Below are 23,611 nucleotides of genomic sequence, written 5' to 3' on the forward strand. Positions count from 1 at the left end.
CTGATAATGAAAACACAGTGTAATTTGCAGGAAACACACACATGCGCACACCTCTTTAAGAGACACTACTCCAACCAGTCGTCCCATGCTGGTCACATAGGCGTGATCCAGGCCCAGCAGAGAGAAGATGGTGTGAGTCTGTGGAGGAGGAGAGATCGGTCATGTCCTGTGATGTTAGGTTCAAACTGCACGATAGTTTCGTCTCTTATAACGATCACAGTGCCAGATTAGACAAAGGAGAGTCTGAAATTCAAGCTGTGATAGTAGATTATCCCAATGTGTGTGATGTGCAAAAGTGGTCAGAGAGTAGGTACCACGGACCCAATGTTTCCCTGTAGCATAATAATTTATGAATGAAAGTGAAACCATTCATCAGTTGTTAATGCGGCTTCTGTCTTACTCCCAGCTGATCCACTCATGTTGTATCTGCAGGTGCCATTAATTCAATCTAACGGTCCTGATACAAGCGTGGTAATACAATGGTGATATCACACTTGTATCACTGAAACTAAATTAATCATCACTCCTCTTTCGCTTTGCTGTGTTTACAGTTTGAGGTAAAGATCAGGTGTTCATTTCAAAGGACTTTCTGTTGATATTGTACCTTATGCAGAGACGTTTGCTCCACCAGCTGAAACGGCGCAGGATCAATCTTGCAGTTCTTGAACTCCACCTGTTCATCAAGCTGCTGTTCCTCCCACTCTGCTATCTGAGATGAGACGGTTGATGAGACACTCAAACGTACAGACTAATGAATTATTTTTTTATCTTCTGCTTGTGTAGGTCTCACCTCAGATGGCGTCATGCAATCTTCCACTTCAGTAGAGTCCTGAAAGAAAATGATAAAATAAGAGTGAGACATGCACTACTGCAGCAATGGAACTGAGCACCAATAACTTTAACAAACCAAATTTTCCGCAGCAATCACACACAGAACAAGCATTAGGAGCAGTTTACAAAGCAGCTGGTTTAACACTGTAAAACAATTGAACCACTTTAAAAAAATGTGCCCCATCTCTCTCTCTCTCTCTCTCTCAAACACACTTTCTCTCGCTCTCTCTGCAAAGCCACTCTGACGCTTTAGCTGGTGCACCACAAATATTTTGGTCCAGCACACACTACGTGAGTGTTGCAAGGCAACGGTTACTAAGCAACAGTCTCTAGGCGGCAGACAATCTTACCGCCATGGAGATCCTCACTCGTTTGGGCTTGGCCTTTCTTTCTTCAGGAGGAGCCGGCCCAGCCGGGCTCTTCCAGCCGGTGAGAGAAGGCATCAACACAGCACAACGTTAACACAGCATCAGTGAAACTGAACAGTTTTAGCCCTTTAACATGGATCACTGGATCCCAGTCTGACTCGTACTGGGAGAAGACCCGGTGATGTGAGCACAATGTTGCTTAAAGGGTATAATTATTACACCACAAATGACGGCGAAGGCACAAAGATGTACAAGAAACCCAATGTTCACACAACACTAGATGATAAATACCGTGCCAGAAAAAAAGGGGTTTGAACATCTTATATTTTAGCATTTTTGTAACGTTGTTTGTGCTCGTGTTTTCCCTTAAATCTCCACATAATCGTTTGAAGCTTGAACAGGACTGTCTGACAGGATTGCAGCTTGTTCTAGTTCTTCACTGCAGTGATTGCCTCTGCTAATAGAAGTGGAAAGAAACACCTTCGACAAAGCATCAATGTTATTACCTCGACTTGTTCTGCAATGGTGAGTTGTTGGTGAAATGAAAAATAGACCCGAGCTCGTTATAGTGATAATAATACAGACACATTAGTCTGAAATATAACAAGAGTCGTTTTAGTTTTCACACTGCACAGGCTTTTTTTTTTTTATCCTAGAGACTTTTTTTTTAAAGATGTCACAGTAGGAAAGTCATGTGTGAACAATAACATTAACAATAGCTAAAATCCAATCTGCTGCTACAGTTTCAGGGCGCTGGCTTTGTGTGTGCTGGTTCATTGTCACACACCTGTAGTTTTTTCTGCTATGATGATTAAACAACACACAGTTTATTATTTAAAAGTAAAAAATGACTCAAAAGGTTTTTAAAACATTATACTACTTGTACATTTACATGTATAAGTGTTTAAGTATTCAAACCCAAGACTACACTCACTTTAAACATTTTCCCAGAATTTAGCCTGTATGTTTACTGTCTAAACTACTATTACTAAAACCTCAACTCCATTAAAATGGAATAAACAATATTTTGCTGCAAAACGTGAGCTTACAATACCTGACCCACCAGTGTGTCAGCTATGTTTAAAGGGTTGTAAATCATTTTACAACATGACTTAAATTCAACAAAAGAAATGCTAAAATATACAGTAGGATGTTCAAAAAACAATGAATGTGTTGTGTGTTGAAGGGGCAACGACTTACATAAGTTTAAAAACAACAACAACAACAACAACAACAACAACAACCAAAATAAAAAAAAAAAAAACAAAGCTGCAACCACAGCATGAGATCCCACAGGAAAACCCTGCTACCTGTGGGTGGATCCTGCCTGTCAGCAGCAGGAGAAGGTGGACTCAGAGAGAGCACACACACACACACACACACACACACACCCTCGCATACGATACATGTCACACTCTCACAGTACACTTGCACCCACGCAGTACATTATATCTTTCTCTCTTTCCGGCTCCGGTGCTCACCTCCAGCAGCTCCTTTTCTTGATCGGCACAGGAGAGGGTCTGAGAACCTGGGAGGGAAAATTTGGATTTGAACCTTTTCATTTGATCACTTTGTCCACCATATCCCACGGCTGTGTGTGTCCCACTGTGTGTAGAGTACATACTATTTGGCGTCTCTGTGTCGCTGATGGCAGACACAGTTTTCAAGGCAGATTTCAGAGGAAGCTGAACGTTGGAAACCACCGGGCTGAAGGAGGAAGACTCCTCTGTCGAGATCTACACGGAAAACACATTAACAGAGGAAGCCAGACACAAACAAACACAGAAAGCACAGAAAGGACAAATACAAGCACATGCATGTAAACAAACAGGACAGCACGGGTAAGGGCACAGACGACAGAGACACAGAGGACATGTGTTAATGTAAAAAGGAAAAACTAAGGACATTTATACAGCTTGCAAAGACTTACCACCACAGCTGTCCAAAAACTCCATCTGTGCCTTTACCCTACTGTTTCATGCTTCACACATGCTTGCCTGACCAACTTTTAGTCTACTGCTACAACCCAACCCAAGCCAGACTTTGCCCCAGCCCAGCCCTGGCGCCCCCGGACGCCTCACACCTGTTGGGTGCTCACCAGGAAGCGGACCCCTTGGCGAGCGTTGGAGTTGGACAAAGCATTGACATGAGTGTGGGTGCAGGGTGAGCTCGGGGTGCTGTCAGTGGCCAGACTGGGCAGGTGATCCTGGGTGCCGTTGTCCTGGGCCAACAGGCGCAGGTACTCCAGCCTCCGCTGGTGGCTGAGTTGAAGAGCGAGCAGAGACTGGAGCTGCAGTCGCTCTATGGAGCCCAGGAGGATCATGGTGTCTGAAGAACAAAGAAAGAAGGGAAAGAAGGTGAGGTCACAGGTAAATTTTTGCCTGGATTTGACACTTTTTTTCCCGTTTTAAAACATCCGTCAGAGCGCAAACAGTGAAATTCAGCCTCACACATTTGCATTCACACTTACCTCTCGATTCAACCAGGGCCAGTGTTTTGAGTTGGCCAGTCAGCAGCATCTCCTGCAGGTCCCGATAGGAAGAGTTAAGAGTGATGAAGCGAACATCCCTGACCATGATGTCCTCCACACGGATGTTGTACTTCCTGAGGAGGGGAGAAGATGAGGTTATGTGACGCGAAGGAGGAGCAGGAAGTGGAAAAATGTAAAGAAGAGAGGAGCATGGACAAAGACTGGACACACTAACTCACTCGTGATGTCCCATGCCCAGCTCCGGCAGATAGGGAAGTTTCTTGATGCGGATGATGGAGTCGTACAGCGACGGCTGGAGGGCCTGGGCCACAGCATTAGCCAAGATCACAGCGATCATCACAGGCAGGATGTGTGAGATCTGACCTGTCAGCTCAAACACTATGACAGCTGTGGACACAGTGTGGGTGACCGCTCCAGACAACGCTGCAGCACCTGTATAGCATTTAAAAAAATTACACTGACTGGTAATTCAAGTAAACTTTACAAATCTGAACAGGATTTTCTGTAGGATGTCGCTCTAATTCATAACATTTAACACCATCCTATCTCACTAAGCAGTGAGTCATGACAGTGACAATTTTGTCGTGAATGATTTTCTATTTTACATCAGTCCAAAAAGTAATGTTCAACTTAAGTGGAATCAATTTCCATTAGTCATAGTTTATGAACGGGTGCAGCTTTGCAGAGGCAGTGATTTTAATCATTCAGGAGAGAACGAAAAACGGCGTAAAAATTGTTATCAGGGTGAATAAGACACAAAATTCTGAAATAAAGTACAGTGTATAAAAAAGTAGAGTTAGAGGAGCTCACCAACGACAGCATAACCACCAGGAACTATGGGATATACACTGCCGGCAGCATGTATGCCATCAGGGAACATGGCCGCCATGATCTCTCCGACAAGTCTGCCAAACGCTGCACCTGTCAATCACACACAGATACAGGAAAAGTTATTGTAATGGGTTCTTACCGCTGCAGGAGGAACCAGTAGAAAAGAGGATTTTATTCACCTATAAGGAAAACTGGCATGAAGGCCCCACATGGAACAGGCATGGTGGTGGCCACAGCGGACATCCAGAACTGAAACAAGAGGAGACCGGTTTATTAGAGAAATTGAAACATCAAACATCATCAAATCATTGATCACTGTCTCTCAGGGCTACCTTCATGATTATGAAGAGGATGAGCGTGATGAAGACGTTGACCTGGGGGTGTTTCCAGGCATGGTGGTGGCTGATGTAGTCAAACTCCTCGGCCACGCCCTGACGGCACCACGTGCGGTTGTCGAACAGCGCAACCAGAGACTCGTGCTGCGTCAGCTGACGGGTCGATGCAAGGATAATGTTAAAAAGAGAAGAGAGGCCTCGTGCTCTCTGTGTCACACGTCCAATGAATCCAAAAACCTTAAGGTGCTCTTCAAGTCAAAGAAAGAAAGTACTGGACAAATCAAAATGTTGAACTGAAAAGTCACACTATCACTAAAGTCGTAGCACTTCAATCCTGAGAGTGAGAACATCTCATGGCAAACCATTAAATAGTCTGAACCGAAGTGGTGGACTAGGGGCTGACACTGCCATCGCTACAGTCAAATCGCTATCATAATTAAAAATCTATCAGGGCCAGATCTCTTCACCTGCTTCTAATACAGGTCCAATTGTTGTTGAACTGTCTTGAAACTGCAGCGGCCGTCTGTTTTTTTCTGTCTTGTTATAGGAACTTTCACGAAGGAGAAAACTGCAGTAGAAAATATTCCCTCCGTCTAGCAGATTTCTGTCTTTCTGGAGACTCAACATTAAACTAAAAGGCTTTTCATCGGTAGGTGTGCAGGCAGCTTTTGGCACAAAAAAATATTTGCTCCGTCTACAAAAACTAAAAATAAATGTTACTTAGTGACACTGGTTGAACATTTTTCATCTGCATCCACATAACCTGAGTCTTACTCTGAGTGTTAGCTGAGAAACAGGAGCAGAAAGTGTGAACGCTTCCTGAAAAAAAAAAATATTTAACTTAACTTAAAATAATCAAAGCTCTGAGGTTAGTGCACACTGCAACTCTGCAGAGAACCGCGTTTATACAGCACAACTATTCAACAGCTGATGCTATCAAATATGAGGAGCATATTTGAACTGACATGCTTTCATACTGCCAAGAGTGTGAAAGCATTTTCTCACCTGTCCAGCCATGAACTGCCCAAAGCCCGGAGGGAACGTGAGCGTGGAGACCAGCAGGGTGACAAGTGCAGGATACACCAGACGCCTGACAGGAAGAGAGGGGCTGCGGGGTCATTAATGGGTGTGCTTGTCAAACTGTATGTGCACACTTGATTTCTGAGTGGTGAGGATGAGAAGGCTATAAATAAAACTGACCCACTTCACCCAAACTTCTCCGTACTACATTAACATTGTGACATAAGACACCACATGATTTTGATCCAAGTGTAATCACAGTTTCACCTTTTATTTTATAGATGTTTTTATTTTCTTTACTATTTACTTAATAGTTATTAGAAGACGGAAGTATAAAAAGTCTCAAACTATTCCTTAAAGATGAAAATCATGGCCCGTCTGCTAAAGTGTAAAGGTTTTGTAAATCATAATGGATCAGAAACTCACTTCCGCAGGAGGAACTTGTTAATGGTCTTCTGTTTCCTCATGCACTCTACGATCAGTCGGTTCAGGTAGACAAACAGAGCGCCACCAAAACCACAGGCAATCCTACAAACACACAAAGACACAGCTGTTTGGGCTGCTGACGGAGAAACAGAAGAAAACACTGCTTGAAAGAGAGCAACTCCAGCACGGAAAAAACAAAAGCTGTGCTTTGCTTCACCTGGTTAATTGAGTCCTTTCAGGCTCTTTGAATCAAACCCAGTCAATGTTAATTAATTGTTTTCTCTATTCAAATATTTTGGCATCAGACAGATCAAATGTGGCACATGATAATCTTGGATACAGTCTCAACATGTAATCAGCAGAGTAAAAAGTCAATTTCATGCCCTGTTCATCAACCTTCAGATTCTCAACAGGAAAGTGAATGTGGAGGGAGACTTCAGAAAGAGCTTACGTCTCCTCAGTAACTCAGGCGCCAAACCGCTCCGGTACGAGGACTCGGTTTAGCGTGGCGTCAGTCCAGAAAAAACAACACTCACCCGAGGATGGCGAACGCTGGCAGCTCCTGAAGGTCAAAAGGGCAGTCCAGGCGGAAACGGGTCTTAAAGAGAGCAGTGATGGTTTCTGCAGAAAAAAGAAGATCGTTCTCATTCAGTGTATAATAAGATATATAATAAGGTATTATTATAATTATTAAGATATAGAAAAGGCACATTGACAAACACAAAAGTAATGTTTGCTGTATTACAGTATGTGTTACCTTCCTCTTGGTTCCACACTGCCAGGACTCGGAATATGAAGGCACTGAAGGTGGCAGCAAAGAAGCCCCTCCAGTAATTCCTCACCGCAAAAAACGTAGACGTGACCTCGATGCTGAACAACACGCCTGCGTCACAGAAACACGTATATTTGATACTCAAAAATGTAAAAAATATAAATAAACAAACATTTATATCATTACTTAACTTTAATCACATATCATAGAGAACACAATGTCAACTGATTAGTCACTTCATTTCCCTATTAATCAATAGATTTGTCAACAAAATATTAGTAGATATAGTTTGGTGATACCGACATAGTGGCTAATGTTTGTCATGTCTTTATTCCAACTCCTTGCTGTTTTGAACATGTTTAAAAAGCTCAGTGACGTGTATGAATCCCTCATGTGGTCTGGTCTGTGATTGTGCAGTATTTACTCTACTGTATGTCAACAAGATCTGGTCTAGTCGATCAAAATCAATGAGGCAAAGTGTCAATCATGTGCCAAATATAAGCTCCACCTGCCTTTTATTGTGCAGCCAGAGGGTTTTATCATCCAGTTTTCTACTCTGTACAAACAATACACATAAGACTAAGTAAAATAAGTGTGACTCAAAGCTCTTTCATTCACCTTTCTTATAAGCCGATTGTAAAGATAATAACTGTGATGCTATTTAAACCTCTGGAAAATATATAGTATATGCACTGAGCTAAGAATACTTTCTCGAATGGTATTTCCAAGATCGAGAATGAAACTTCACTAAAAAATGAATCTATACACATTACTACAGATTTACAGTCTTTTGCACCTGAAGTGTTTTTCACAGAAAACTGTAAACATGAAAAATCTATGAAGACTATACTAAATGATCGTCTATACAAATATTTGTTTTTGATTTTTTTACTTGTCTACAAAACAAACATTTTGATTATGGCAAGCCTAGAAAATGTTAACTCAAAAGGAATCTCAACATGTAAAGGATGTAAATGTTAAAAAATAATGTTTATATTTCTGTGTTAAGTGGGTAAAATCCATCTGCTGAGGGAGATTTTGTGTGAGCTAGAGAGCTACTGTCTTTTTATGCAGTAGGATTCAACACCTAAATCAAAGAGTTGGTATCCTCAGGCCCTGCTGCTGGGGTTGGGTGGGGCGGTGGGTAGTCTACTCATCTAATTAACTCTATAATTATCTGCCATAATTAGATACCATTCAATCAAGCAGTGCAGCCATGTTGTCTTACCTCCAATAGGAGCAGCAAAGCAGCAGCCCACACCCACCGCACAGGCAGCCGACAGCATCTCCGTGTTCCTTAACTCATTCTGTCAGATACACACACACACACAGACACACACAAACATCGACACGTGTACATACAACAGATACGCCAGTCATGAAAACCGAAGTCAACAACTGTTTGCCAACGTGTTTTGCTGTGAAGCTGCTACTGTTCTACATATATGAGGTTACATATATGAGCAGTGGGATGGGGGAGGCCGTCATTGAAAAACCAGTTGAAATCATGGAATGATTTGATTGGTTGATGATGTTTGGGCTGAAGCACAGGCGACGCAGATCGATGCCTCGCTGCGATGGTTCACTGAACAGACTCAAACACTCAATGGAAAGGCATCAATCTATCTCAGCCTCTGAAATGGACAGCATGGATTATTAATGAAACTGGCAATAAAGGAATTATCTGACTCGTGCACTCATACCTTACTCCCTTCAAAGGCCTCTTCCTTTAGCAGTAAGTGAAGAAAGAGAGAGAAATATGTGTGAGTGTGATCTGAGAGAGTGCAGATGTTACCTTTTCTTTATCCTCCCACTGGAAGACGTCCAACTTATTATCCAAAGCACACAAAATCAAACGAGCAGTGAATGAGCATCAGCAAACACAGTCTTGATTGCACAGAGGCCTGAATGAACGCTTTCCCAGATGGGTTATGTTAATGGTCACACAGTCAGACCCTGGACTATCTGAGGTTTTCTAACTGTGCTGATGCTCCACATCACTGCGGTCTATCTTCCTCCGTACAGATGGGGATGCTGGTGTGTTGGTACACAGAGGAGAGCTCTCCCTTAGGAGATGTACGGCTCACTCAGTGTCCGGTGCAGAGATAGACAGGAGCCCAGGCTGAGGTCTCACATGAGTGGAGGTGAGTGTGTGTCCTGGAGAAAGTCAGAGAAACGTCAAAGGCTTTTCACAGTGCAGCTGTGTTTGTCTCTGCTGTTTGTTTGTTTTCTTCTTTGTACTCAGAAAAAGTCGAAACACAAAAAATAAAGATAAAGAAAATGCTTCAAAGTTTCCAAGTGTTGACTGTTTCCTTTGTGCAGCCAAAACTTTTCAGCGGCTTTTAATTTTCTTACATTGTCCTCTGTCATTTACATTTTAATTATATAAAACACTAAAGCATTTTATTTATATATTGTGTATTTCCCCATTATCTATCGGTCTGTATCATTCATTTCTTTGGAGTTGCACTACTTTGCTTTTTCTTCTAAACATATGTATTTGCACAGCATTAATTGCATGCATGCAATGTTTTTTGTAACCTTTAATATACTACTCGTGCATCTTTGGGATTTAAGCTGGGCACATTTTACTGTTCATTCACAGACAGGATATATTAAGACTTTTTATTCAGCTGCAGAAATGGTTTGTCTAAATTATTCATAATTTTGAAAAATTAAGATTTGGAATAAGCTCAAATTGTATTTAATCAAATAAATTAGTGAAAGTGATGTATAAAAAGGCAGTGGTTGTCAGAAAACAGTCCTATGATGGAAAAGTCTCTGGGTCAATTTCCAAATTATGGATGGCTAATGAGGTGGTCTCATGCCTGGACTGCTCCAACAGAGCAGATCATTGACCCAGGTGGTACTGGGCAGTTTCCAGGAGTGAGTGTGTGTGTTCCTAAAAAACCTACAGCATTGATCTTAATGAAATGTCCCCTAATATTTCGTCTCCATCTACACAGCTGGTAAAACACACAGCTATGAAACAGGTTCAAGAAGCTTTTTGATATGATCAAAGAAATGAAACTTTGATTTGATTAATCATTGATTAAATTAAAATGGATATTGATAATTAACTAACATTGTTACACACACATAGATGAGGTAGAGTGTCACTGTATAGTATATATACAGCACTTATTGCAACATCAATACATAGGTACAGTCATGATGAACAGAACCAACAGAATTCACCTGTGAAACTTTTTTACTACCCACTAAAAAGATAATTAAACTATTTGCAAAATGTGTCACTTTAGATGCTGAGAAGTTATTAGAATCTGATTTATCTAGTAATAGTATGAAGGAGGCATCTGTCTCCAACTCAGCAGCACAACAACAATCATCAAGATCTATCTTCAGCAGCAAGAGGAACGATGAGGTCCTGCAACAGATGGCGTGGTCCCCACAGATCTCCAAGTCATAAAGTCAGTGTGGGATTACGAGGAGAGACACTGAGACAGGCTAAATCCAGAGAAGAGCTGAGCCACTTTTCTGGGATGTTTGGAAGAACCTCTGAGCCAAATACTAAATCTGTGAAAGTGTACAGAGGAGAACTGGCGCTGTATTGAAGTCAAAATGTGTCTATTCAGGTCATTATTCTTTCAAAGCATCCTCACGTTTAGAGCATGTTTGTTGTGCATCAGTGCGTTTGTCTTTTGTCATTTCCACTCTCACCATGAAAGTCCCACCAAAAAGAGCAGCCATGAATTTGCTCAGGAGGGCGGCGCACAGACTGGCAACATGAACGAAGGGTCCCTGGGAGAGAGAGAGAGAGAGAGAGAGAGCGAGAGATAAGGATGGTAGTAGACAGGATATGACTTAAAGCACATTTTATCACTGAGTGGAGCATCCTGCACTGATGTGCAATATTAAATCCTGCTCAGATTCAATTTTAAACAACTTTTTCACCATCCCAAATGGCAAATGCAAGGGTTATTAGCAGCAAATCACTTTTTTATTTTCACAGCCATGACTCTAATGAGACTAGAAGATTATTATATCCTCCCAACAGGAAACTGTCAAGCAATCCATCTTGTGCAATTTGTACAGGCGAAAAGAGAGGGGGGGGAAGAAATGGAGGGAGAAAAAAAAAAAATCCAACTCTCTACCTCCTTCCCTAGAGGCATGCCACTCCCCAGGGCACAGGTCAGACCGATGACTTTAGCCACAAACGTCTTAAAAGTCAGGTACTCCTTCAGGACCACTCCCCTCAGTATCGTCTTCATCTCGGGAATACCTGAACCTGGGAAATAAAAAGAAAGAGATGACAGGTGGGATGATGGAGTGGAGAGAAAAGAGGAGTTGAAAGAAAGCAATTACAGAGAGAAAGGGATGAGAAGAATAAATAATAAGAGATGAGAAGAATAAATGATGAGCAAGGGGGGGTGGATGAGTGGAAATCTAATTGATATTCATATACAGTAGTTTTCTGTATGCACCTCTCATCAGAGGAATATTTTATGCATGTCCTGCAAACGTGACCACTAAGAGAAGTACAGCGCACGTCCTTGGGCGGCTTTATGGTGCATTATAGCGAGATTTACATGATTCAAACACAGCACAGAGATGTGACCCTGAAGATGATGAGCTATGAATACACATGTTTATGCATAAATTGTTCATATGTGTTCTCTTACCCACAGCCTGAGGCGCCAGAATCTGTGTGAATCCTGCTGAGAAAGTGATGAGCACTACGGGGTAAGTGACCCAGGCGATGTACTGCAGAAGCATGTTACTGTCCAGCCCACCATACATCCACTTCTGTGCTGCGCACACACAAACACACACACAGAGGCAACTTCATCTCAGTATTATTGCAGCAGAGAACTAACCCGTTTAACAACCACTTTATCCATCTATCAAGATTTATCTGCTGTGTCCGCTCATGTCTGTTACCTCTTTGACCTTCTCTTACATCTCTGCCTTACTTATGCTTTTTCCTAACCCCGTGGCCTCCTCAGATCCTTAGGATAAAATACATTCACACAAAACCAACCTCGCCTTCTCGCTCTCTGTCTCTTTCTTACCTTCTTGGCAAAACGCGATGGCGTAGTCCATGACCCAGCTGACCAGAGCCATGACCAGGCCCAGCAGAATAAGGAAGATCCAGTCTTCCCCCACCCGGGAGATCAGGAACTTCTGACAGCGAGATGCACACACTGAAGGCACAGAGACAGAGAGAGATGGACGAAAGCATACGTTAAAGATGTGACAGGACTGCAGATAGAAACGCATCGGTGTGAGATTTTCACATTCAATGTCAGAGACAAAGGAAAAGACAGAAGTGAATAAAAGTGACAGAGGCAACAGGGGTGCATTCACAAAGCACATTTCATCCCCAAACAGTTCAAAGACTCCAGCTGTGCAAATGAGATGATGTTTTAAGGAAGGCCTAAAAATATGAAGTGGCCTATTTGGAGAAAACAAAATTATTCAAACATGTTTCACTAAACCTGAATATATTATAGCGAATTATTTATGAAATTTGTGAATAAAGAATTTGGGTAATGAGTGAAGAAGGTCATTATGTGGTGAATATGTCTGGAGTGAACATCCCTGACAAATATGAGACTACAGAGACAAAACAAAGCTGGGTCACAGTTATAAATTCTACCATTACATTATAATCTATAACTCCGAGCTGGGTCATCTAAAAGAAGAATCACTGGACTCATTTCTTCTCTCTCGTCTGCGGACACTGCCAAAGCCTGGAATTCACTTCAATATCCAGAGCATTCATAGATGTGTGTGTCCCCAGAGAAACTAAAAATGTGCTACTAACACACTTTCCAGATCCACATCTCATAAAAACGTTACAGTCGAGATACCCCCGGATATTTTTGTTTTGTTTTTTTTTTTTAAATAGCCGCCCTGCTTGGAATTCATTTAGTGTCATTCGTCATGGAAAATCTAATTTTGGGAGGAACCGACAGAGGCGTAGACGACAGTAAAACAGAGGGAGAAGAAATGACAGAGAAACAGGAAGACAGGGATCAAACATATAGTGTAGTGCTGCTCCGCCACGGCTCAATGAGCCACCTGCTGCACTTCAGGACACATAGGCCTGCATCTACCAATTACCGTGGTCATCAGTTATGGGCATCAAACAAATGATCTATAAAACATAAAATACAGTTTCCTAATTACATTTGCAGTTTAGCTGCATGTGAACATAACTTATAAAAGAAATGACCACGAACACTTACTGGTGCAACAAAAGCAGCTTTGATAAATAAAGTTTTGGGGGCAGATCCTGCAAACACACCAGGACATTGTTACATTTGGTTCTTTAATGAGAATTGTTGACAATAAGAAAAATATAGGATGTTTTCAAACTTGGTATCTTCTAAGGCTGAATTGAAACCCACTTCTTTTTTATATTGAAATTTCACTCAAGGTAGGTTTCATGAAAGAGGGGCTCAAAAACACAAAAGGTAATTTTCTTTTTCTGCAGATGTTCAAATACAGAACTATGCTGCTGATACAATAATTTAAAAGTATAGGAAAGAACTCATGCATAAAAGGAAAAAAAACAAAACAACAGACATTGCAGCATCTTTCTGGTGCAGAATTCAGATCACGAGGGGGGGGATGCTGAATCTGCCGGGAAAGGTGGGGCACAACTGTGTGCATGACGGGGCAAGCTGCCCGGCAGCCGGGCCACCTGCTGAATGGCAAGTGGCCAACAGAGGACATGCACGTGGAGTGTGAAGCAGAATGGACACACATCAGATAATAAAAAAAACTAAACTATTTAAAGATAAATCTATCTGTGCAGATTAGACTGCCATGTTTTTAACTGGATCTATATTTCTTATTTCACAGTTCGCTGGACATCCCCATGTGAGAGGAGCTGGATAAAATCCCATTCCCACAACTCTCTCACACAGAAACACACACATTTCATTTGGCGCCTGCAGAGCTGCATACTTCCGTGTGCATCTTGGCTAGGGCTCACATCCGCAGCCTCAGTGGCATCCACAGATGTCTTCTTCTGATCCCGTAATAAAAATCACACCCAATAACAGACACTTTCTGCACTTTTGCTAGTCCTGCGTGCCATCACCTGACACAAACAAGCTGTAACCAACAATAATACTGAGACAAAATATATTTTATATCATAAGGCAGCATAGTCAAATGTGACATGTGCCCTTATATACTAATGCTGATGCATGGAGTAACTGGCAGACAGAAATCTGAGTAACCACAGCTATAAAATCCCTTACGCATTCAGTCCATGAGTCAAAATAAACTGTGAGGCTTTTTAGCTCTGCATCAGGACCTGCAGTAGAGCCTTTAGCTACATGTGTAGGCTGCCTTGTTCAAAAGCTACGGCGCTAGTTACTGATCTGAACCGAGGCACACACTCATAGTCCATCCCCCGCAGAGATGAGGTTCCCACACACAGATACAGTATGAGAGGAAACCACTAAAAGTCCCACCTCCACCAAATCTAAAGGTGCTCTCCTCAAACATTACCTAACAAGACAGCAGCAGGGCAGCCCGGACGTCTATCTAAAGGCAGACCTAAAAATACAAACACCTCTTGATCTACGAGCACACAAATCACCCTGACTGGCTCCTGATCTGAGCGTGATTGCTTTAAATGGCTTCCATTACAGCAGCTGAGTGAGGCTGGACTGATGTAGTGGAGCTTTCACCTGTAGTGCAATCTATCGAGATTTAATCAGATCACTAGTCACAAGGGCAAAGACGCAGAGATGGAGCCTGGAAAACAGCCATGCTGGATCACTTTTGCAAGCGCCGTGTGAAAACAAGCTCTTTCCCTCCTCTCCTGTTTAGTCAGCTCCTCAAATATGTTCATTCGGTTTTGCAGTTTTTTTCTGGAAAGTAAACGTAAAAAAAAAAACATGGTGAATTTCAGGAAAGTTCTTGATTTATAGAGAGTCCCACTTTTTTTATGATTTTAATTATTAAAACCTTTCATCTCATAAATTGTAATATCATAAAGAGCTACTTAAACCAACAAATTGTCCCATTCACATTCAGTTTCTAATGTTTTGGACCCTGTTTACATACATTTTAAAAGGTTTTAAGAAACAATATTCCTGCTGCATAGATAATACCCAGTATTAAGACTAATTTAAATTTGGGTGAACTGACCCTTTAAGAAGTGGATAGATGCTCTACTGACTTGCATAAAAATACCTTTGATTACAGTAAGGTGCATAAAAAAAAAAAAAGGTCAAAGCATAAATAAGAACATTTGGTGCGGATGCAAACACATAAATTTACTATTGTGTGCATCAGTCTGAGGAAGGGTCTCATCTGGTGCCACTTCCTTATCTGCAGCCATCTGGAAAGACCAGACATAATCTGACAGTTCTGATCAGAGATCTTGTACAAACCAACATACTTACTCACACTGAACTGTGGGCCAGTGGCAGCCAGCAGAGGGGGCTGTCTTTGTCTGACACCGAGACAGTTCTGTTTGCAGGAGGTCATTGCTCAGCTCAGTTCATTTAATCTTGTTCACATCCTCTCCTGCTCCCTCGTGTCAAGTAGCTCGTCTGCTGTACTTTAAGATGGCAGTGTTTTCACACGGCTTTCATGCTTGCTAGAGCGCTGCAATCTGCTGCACAGGAACGCTTTAGAACCACCAGCACACACACACTTACGCACTTTACTGTGCATTAAACACAGCTCCTGGTCTGACCTTCAGGACACTACCTGCACATGTCGTTCCTGGAAACATGCTCAAAACGATTAAGGGTTTGTTTTATGATCACCACTTACATTGACACTTTGCACAAGGGTCTTTCTCATACTCCAGCAGATCTGCAGCACGGCTGCGAATGCTGGTGTTCCTGCGCATTCCTCCGCCATCCCGCACTCCTCCATCCCGTAGGCGGGCTGCTTCCTCCTTGGCATACACACCCAGCTCCTGGGTGTACCGCCCATACATCTGTGTATAGAAAAGACAGAAAACGATTTTTATACTGAACTTTTATACAGGTACTGCAAGTGGGAGGCAGTAACAGAAATGTCTGTGTCCTGCAGCAGATATTTCACTTTAAAAAGCGTACGTGGTGTGGAGTCACAGACGGCTTCTGTAAACAACACAAGGCCCAAACTGAGAGCAAACAGGGCAGGGGTTCAGAAAAGGTACTGACTGCAACTCACAGCTTCACATATTTCACAGCTTTTCTGTCAAGAAAAAAAAAACATCCACTCAGCTTCGAGTCAACAGTCGTGTAACGACTTCTTCTCAGACAGATGAGCAGACAATAAGCTCCACCTGTCAGCTCCCTGCTGATTAACTCTGCAGGGCTGCCACGCAGTTGACTCTTAACAATGAGAGGCGGAGTTCTTAGCAAAACCAGTCTTGTATAAATTCTGTGTCTGAGGTGGAGGTGTTGTTGCAGTTTTTTGCCAGTGTGGAGCTAATAAAGCCCATAATGGAGCCTTCTAAGTGTTTGTTTGGTGTTGTGGTGGTTTTGGCTTTGGCTGCAACTGCAACTGCCCAGAGTCAGAACACGCAGCCTCGTCTTCCTGGTCAGCTGTTTCAGCAGACAAAGTTCCCTCCACCTGAAGCTCCCTTCGATAAATGCCAGGTGGAGGAGCATGAGAAGATCCGGTGTGGGACTCCTGATATCACTGCTGAACAGTGTGAAAGCATAAACTGCTGCTTCAATGGGGAGAAGTGCTACTATGGGAAAGCGGGTATCTGTGCTCTTTAGTGTAGTTTCTCCATTGAAAAAGCTACATGGTGAGTTATAAAAATGTGAAGTATAACAGAGAAACTCTTCCACCTCCTTTCTTCTGTCGCTCAGTGACTGTACAGTGTACCAGGGATGGTCAGTTTGTGGTGGTCATAGCTCGAGAAGTCACTCTGCCCCACACGGACATGAATTCAGTCAGCCTGCTGGAGGCAGACGACCCCTCGTGTAGTCCTGTTGATGAAACGTCTGCGTTCGTCATCTTCCAGTTTCACGTGACTGCATGTGGCACCACAATCAAAGTGAGTGATGTTTTACTTTATGTACTGTTCAGTTTTATAAATGCTAAGAGTGTAATATAACGCTGTCTTATACCTGACCAGTGAAGGACACAAAAGCTACAAGATATCAAACTAATCTTCACATTTCTGAAGCTAGAAATGTTTTTTTACTAGCCAAGCAACACATGCAAAATATATGAAAGTTCTCACTCAACAGGAGGAAGATGGTTATATTGTTTACGAGAACCACATGTCCTCTTCATATGAAGTAGGAATTGGTCCCAGAGGATCTATTACCAGGGACAGCCATTTTGAGTGAGTTAATGTAAAACTCATCTTTGTTTTTATGAACCCCCCCTCTGCAGTGTTTCCTGACGAGCCCTTTTCTTTCTGCCAACAGGTTATTGTTTCAGTGCAGATACTCTGGTACAGCTGTGGAGGCTCTTGTCTTGGAGGTGGATGATGTTCCTCCCCCTGTGTCAGTTGCTGCTGCAGGACCCCTCAGAGTGGAGCTCAGACTGGGCAACGGGCAGTGTTACTCAAAAGGATGTATACAGGGTGTGTGTGAGAGGAGCTAGTGGCGCGAGCTGGTGCAGAATTATTGACGTGTTCTAAAACGGCAATATCTTTTTTTTGTAGAGGAGGCGGCGTACAGCTCCTTCTACACTCCAGCAGACTACCCAGTCACTAAAGTGCTCAGGGAACCAGTGTATGTTGAGGTGCGAATCCTGGAGAGGTCAGACCCAAACATCATCTTGAACCTGGAGCACTGCTGGGCCACATCCAGCCCAAACCCTCTCAGCCTGCCACAGTGGGACCTTCTGGTTGATGGGTACAAGAATAGATTTTGTGAAAAGTACTTCAATATTCAGTCTGTGTTTCTGTAACATGATGATATTCTCTCCAGATGTCCCTACAACGATGACCACTTCCTGACCACAGTGGTGCCAGTGGGAGACTCCTCTGACCTTCTCTACCCCACCCACTACAAGCGTTTCATCGTTAAAATGTTTGCATTTGTCGATGCAAATGACTTCACTCCCCAGAAAGACACGGTACAGTTCAGCTTATTGGCATCAGTCTCATTCGTTGGACAGATGTTGCAGTTTCCTTGTTCAAATGTACAACTTGCATATTCTTCAGGTGTTCTTCCACTGTGCTACGGCAGTATGTTATCCCAGCAGCACTAACTCTTGTGAACAGCCATGTCACAGGAAGCGTGAGTAGCTCTTCTAATGTATACTGCAACAAACAATTTATTGATTCCAACGAAAGCCTCATTAAGTCACAGCAGCAACCAGAATCGGTATTTCGTGATTATCTTTTCAGCACTTAATGTAAACGGCTACATAAATACAACGTGATTGGATGCAATTTCCTTCCCTTGCAGGCAGAGCAGTAGCTGCAGTGGGTGAAGTCCTCTCAAACCAGAGGGCTCTAGTCTCGAGCAACGAGGTCATCCTGACTGAGCGGAGGACGTCGGCTCCCAACACCAAATCACAGACATGACGACCCATGGGCAGTTATGTCTGGCCGTGACTTTTAATAAAGGCTCCTGCTTACAACTGTTGTCTGAATTGCTATTTGAAGGTCACCAGCTATTATTTTTGCTGACGGACACTTAAAATTCTCGATCAGCCGCAAACATCAAAACCACCAGGTGGTGTTAAAATTGTGGCTGACCGGTATACGCACACTGTTATCAGCTGAGGGGGACGCTGGAGAAACGTTGAGCTTGTCAAGGCTTTGCAGTACATGAACAGGATTCAACCTTTTATTATTCTGCTGCTCTTCTCAAACACTGATCTCTCTAGCGCGCCACACTCACATTAAGATGAGCGTCACGACTCTTCCAGACTCACTGCTTGTCTACTTCCTGCTCTCTTACTCTTTATATTTTAATATCTGTCCCTCTAGGTTTCTGTGTTTAAGCTACAACTTGCAACATCTCTCCACCACTGCTCTGCGCCACCATTTTTTTTTTTTTTTTTTTTTTTGTCCTACACCAACTCCTCCACCCCCTCTTCATTGAGATGGGCATCACGACTCCTCCAGACTCGCTCTTTCTGCTCGCATGAACAGGAGGTGCAGAGGGAAAGCAGAGCAGCCGTATAGGTTCAGTCTGACGGACGAGCACAGAGAGGACCATGCTGTCAGGATGCTCATCTCCCTCCACTTTAACCCCCAACCTGCTGTGAAGCATTTAAGCAAGACGCAGCTATAAATCATATTCAGGCGGTAGCGCTGCCTTGTCTATAAACTGCATGGTAAAAATCTTGGAGGAATTAGCCAATATAGGTGTGAAATGATGAACGCTAACAACAGCTGCTGTGTGGACATACATAAACATGTCAGTGCAGTAAAATGTAAACAGGTTTTGCCACTGGTTAAAAATCCTGTCAATTATAGCAATACTGGTGCATTTAAAGCAGACAGTGTGAGTGTGTGTGTGTGTGTGTGTGTGTGTGTGTGTGTGTGGCATGCTAAATGCTGGGAAATAAAATGTAAATTAAATGAAATTTAAGCAAATGTTTCACTGTGTGAAAACCATTAGTAATCAGTCAGAATTAGCTCCTCCGCTCCAGCTGTTTTACTGTGTCTGAACACATTTCATGTATATGAAAATCTAGTTTTTAACAAAATGTAACGATGCTAGGCTCACATGTTTTCTTAAAACAACCCATGCATGTCCGTATGTACACTGTAATATTTACTAGTCGCTGCAATTTTCCCTCACGTCCAAACCGGCTGTTTTTCTGCACAATCAATAACATGAAAATTCGTTCTTCACGGAAAATGTGCAGAGGAGGAACAACTGCAGTGGGCAATAATCTTTGAAAGCTGTAATTGAAAGAAAGAAAAACGTGTTGACATTAGTATTCCAGTGTTGTGTTGACTTGATGATGCAAAGACAACACAACCTTCACACCACAGTGGTCAGCCTAATTCCTAAAACTCAGCAAGCCATTCAAATGTGCAGCAACGTCATTATACAGTATAATTTGTACTCATAACAAATTCCTTTATGGTATTAAGCCTTTATTGGAAAGCGACAGTGGGGAAATGGACGTGATAACAAAAACATGCAACAAAGATCTGTGTAGCCATGAATTAAATAAAAAAAAGACTTATATCTGTCCACCTCTAAAGATTTAGAAACATGGATGATTTTCCTCTTTGGTTAAATCTGTGCATTTTATCATCTCTACACTTATTTTAAGCTTTCCTTCTGAATCTTCATGTGTTTTGAAAACAAGTCTTAATACGCCCCCACACACAAACAGTCCCACCACCTGCACCAGATAAACTCCCACTAGGAGGATAAACGGGGCCTGTCAGTGTTTCTTTCTTGGGACTGTGTGAAACCAGGCCCTGGCCCCCCGGGAGAGCAACAGGTGGCCTCCAGTGGGCTAAATGAGCTGTAGCCAGTTTACCTCCTACATGACCAACTTCTGCACCTACATTAGTCAGTTTACCTCCCACATCACAACCTTTTAAACCAGTTCAAGTCCTGCCTCCCACTGGTCGCTATTAACTGTAGTAATACCTACAGAGATCAGTGTTACAGGGAGTGAAGAGTTGAATTTGTATAAAAAGACTGGAAGATACCCACATTCAGCTAACTTAGTCAGCTGGATAATCACAGACTGAGACGACGTCTGTGTGGAGTCAAAGAGCAACTCTCAACGCTGACGGTGACGGGCTGAGTCACACGTCAATCAGCCAGACGTGGCTCACGTTTAAATCACTTCCCCCTTTTGAACAGTAATTACCATAGTCACCGCCTAGAAACAAATTAGTGAAGTTAAATTAACTATTTTCACTCAGCCTGGGTTTATCACTCTGAGGTGGAGCTTTTATTCAGCGTGTGAGGATAAAGGCCAATGTCCGTGTTTCCTGAACAAACAATCCGCACTAACACTGTGAAGCTGGTCGGTCAGTGTCGCCTACAAATACATTTAATCATTTTACAGTTTAAACTAATTAGTTTAAACTTAAAAGCATTAAAAAGCATGTGTTTAGATGAGAGATTATGTCTTGAAGACCCTGTCTTGTTAAACACATATCGATATAGCTCTCACTCCACTTCTATTTTTAGAGCAGTGGGCAAAAATCATCTTAAGAAACTTATAGCAGCTACAGAGCAACATTAACTTGAACCTGCCTTCATATTTATGTCCACCTGATTCATTTTAGTTCATTATTCTCTTGTTTTTGTCTCTATGTAAATATCACTGCTTAGCTGTTAAGTGCTCCACCACCTTCACCTGCTGCTCATTAACTGTTGGGTGCAGAGCAGGTAGCGTACAGCAGGTTTTTAAGGCGTTGTCTCTGAAAACAGGGGCCCTGTGGTCAAAAGGGAGACTAACAGCGTTGAGAGTGAAGCAAAAGACAAAATTTACAGACAGGCAGTTAACAAAGTGCTGCGTGAAAGGAGCTACAGAAATGTGTGTTGATTCTCTGTGTTCATCACAAACAACTGACACCTTATTTGATATATGATATATCTCATATGAATGTTTTTTATTATAAAATTATGAAATATAGTTACTTCAATATTAAATGTTTAACACCGGTCGGTGTCTGCAGATGAATAAATAGAACAACAACTTCAATTCCTTCATTGGTGTAGTGAAACATTTTAATTATGTGTGTAGCTAAATGCATTCAATTAATTTTACCTGTAAACAGTTCCTAAAATGATTAAAATAGTTTTTTAATTGATTTGGCACCTGTAGGCCTGAGATGATCACGTGTAGAGACCAGGTCAACATGCCGTGATGTAAAAAGTGACATGTCATGGCAGGAGAAGCACATGTATAATTCATAACCATTATACAACACTTGAGAAACGTGGTTTAATGACGGCCTTAAAAGCCTTTATCAGTTTTGCTGACGGGCTAGGATCTGTGTATATGCTGGCTAATAAGTAACAAACAGCACAACACAAATCAGAAAACACTGATTTACTCTGCTGTAACATTTAACTCAACACTACTTACTGTACAAGGATCACCCACCGGCATTTTCACAAGAGGAGAGCACCACATGTCCACCAACTTTCTCCTGCGTAAGACCCCCCACTTTACTGCCACATCACTCACTTTGCCACCTTTCTAAGTCAGACCATGAGCGAGCCTAGCACAACAGATGAGATAAAAAGATCTCTATTATTCAGCAAATCCCAAAGGCACTGCAGGATAATTTATTCACTGTGAGGAGACAGCAAGGACAAATATTTGACACTCAAATGATGAAGCCTTGAACATCTATAACTTTTATCCTTGCTGCTTTTTATTAATACATATTCATAAGGGGAATTTAATTTGTCTTTGTAGTGTGTGAGAGCGCAGGGACCTGTCGCTGCTGAGTAGAAAGATTGATGTTTTAGACCCTTCTACACCTACATACTGTTGTAGCAGCGTGATTACTTAAACACAGTGTGCATTGATGAGACCAGGGGAGAAACAGGAGGACTAAAGTACTCAGGCTAATCTGAGCCCTGTGACCTCCAGAGACAAGATTAAAAACTGAATTAGACGAGGAAGTGACAAATTTGACTCACGCTGCTGTCTGCCTTTGCATTAATAGAGGTAACAGCGGCTGCTTTTAGCTACCTAGGTATCAGAGCTCATACACACAAACACACAGGGTGAAATAAACAGGCAAAATGATGCTGATGCTGTCAGACAATCACGCGTTCGTGACATATTAGTAGAAAGCGGTACAAAGGAGGGAAGAGTTTGGAGCGCGGTGTCAGAGAGACTGAAGGATCAAGCTGAGAGAGTGACACCTTGTCAGAAAAGAGCTGATTGTTTTGCAGAAAATCATGACACTCATCCACAGAGATAAGGTTTGTAACAGGTTTAAACTAAATGTAACTAGGAGTCAGAACAGGGAAATAAAAGACACACTCAAAGGTCTGTCTGTGGTTGTGAAAACTGTGCATGTAACATGTATAGAAACATTTATTCTGTGACATTTCATGTGCTGTAATTTTACTTCTAAACAACTCTGAGGCAATTCTACTAAACTAAGAGTTTCGCTCTATTTACCATAAAATCCAACCTCCGAAATGACCTTAAATTTGAATCAATAGTAAATAATAATAAATAATAAAACATGAAAATCGTCACCTTCCTGAAGCAGGATTGTGTCCAACTGTTGGACAAATAGCATTTCCAGAAAAAACACTTGTATCTTCTATTTGTTAAGAAAAGAGATTTCTTCTTCTTGTCTTTTGTCTTTTCACTGAACAGCATAGTTGTATTTCTATAAATAAATAAAAGCAAATTTAGACTTTGATGTCTCCAACACACTGGGACAGAGCCATGTTTATCACAGTGTTACATCACCTTTCCTTTTAATTACACTTCTTAATCATTTGGGAACTGAGGATACTGACTGTTGCAGTTTTGCTAGTGGAATATTTGCCAAATCTTGTTGGATACAAGACTTCATCTGCTCAACAGTTGGTGGTCAACACTGTCTGAGTCTCCACTTCACGAAGCACTATACATTTTCAATAGGAGATAGAGGTGAACTGTCAAGCGCAAACTCGCTGTC

General features: G+C 42.1%; 2 protein-coding genes across 5 annotated transcripts in view; one reads left to right on the forward strand and one right to left on the reverse strand.

Annotated features, from left to right (window-relative positions):
• Window positions 1-23,611, reverse strand: part of clcn2a (chloride channel, voltage-sensitive 2a) — a 31,590-nt gene that overhangs the window by 769 nt on the left and 7,210 nt on the right. Inside the window, exons 2-24 of one of the 4 annotated variants that reach the window (XM_026375166.2) lie at window positions 15,841-16,009; window positions 12,108-12,239; window positions 11,718-11,846; window positions 11,190-11,323; window positions 10,756-10,836; window positions 8,778-8,801; window positions 8,303-8,381; window positions 7,060-7,185; window positions 6,839-6,923; window positions 6,303-6,404; window positions 5,862-5,946; window positions 4,854-5,009; window positions 4,701-4,770; window positions 4,501-4,611; window positions 3,909-4,122; window positions 3,670-3,803; window positions 3,283-3,527; window positions 2,824-2,935; window positions 2,681-2,727; window positions 1,182-1,250; window positions 791-829; window positions 605-709; window positions 52-138 (exon numbers count right to left, since the gene is read on the reverse strand). In XM_026375166.2, the coding sequence (XP_026230951.1) occupies window positions 52-138; window positions 605-709; window positions 791-829; window positions 1,182-1,250; window positions 2,681-2,727; window positions 2,824-2,935; window positions 3,283-3,527; window positions 3,670-3,803; window positions 3,909-4,122; window positions 4,501-4,611; window positions 4,701-4,770; window positions 4,854-5,009; window positions 5,862-5,946; window positions 6,303-6,404; window positions 6,839-6,923; window positions 7,060-7,185; window positions 8,303-8,381; window positions 8,778-8,801; window positions 10,756-10,836; window positions 11,190-11,323; window positions 11,718-11,846; window positions 12,108-12,239; window positions 15,841-16,009 (2,535 nt within the window). Of the gene's footprint in view, window positions 1-51; window positions 139-604; window positions 710-790; window positions 830-1,181; window positions 1,251-2,680; window positions 2,728-2,823; window positions 2,936-3,282; window positions 3,528-3,669; window positions 3,804-3,908; window positions 4,123-4,500; window positions 4,612-4,700; window positions 4,771-4,853; window positions 5,010-5,861; window positions 5,965-6,302; window positions 6,405-6,838; window positions 6,924-7,059; window positions 7,186-8,302; window positions 8,382-8,777; window positions 8,802-10,755; window positions 10,837-11,189; window positions 11,324-11,717; window positions 11,847-12,107; window positions 12,240-15,840; window positions 16,010-23,611 lie in introns of all 4 variants that reach the window. The other 3 variants (XM_026375165.2, XM_026375164.2, XM_026375167.2) reach the window with 3 other exon arrangements.
• LOC113172273 (zona pellucida sperm-binding protein 4-like) lies at window positions 16,450-18,598 on the forward strand. Its single transcript, XM_026375168.1, has 8 exons — window positions 16,450-16,767; window positions 16,878-17,065; window positions 17,262-17,359; window positions 17,445-17,602; window positions 17,684-17,876; window positions 17,952-18,099; window positions 18,188-18,263; window positions 18,435-18,598. The coding sequence occupies exons 1-8, from the start codon at window positions 16,503-16,505 to the stop codon at window positions 18,551-18,553; spliced, it is 1,245 nt and encodes a 414-aa protein (XP_026230953.1). The 5' UTR covers window positions 16,450-16,502; the 3' UTR covers window positions 18,554-18,598.

This window comes from Anabas testudineus, chromosome 17 (genome assembly GCF_900324465.2).
Source record: "Anabas testudineus chromosome 17, fAnaTes1.2, whole genome shotgun sequence".
NCBI lineage: Eukaryota > Metazoa > Chordata > Actinopteri > Anabantiformes > Anabantidae > Anabas > Anabas testudineus.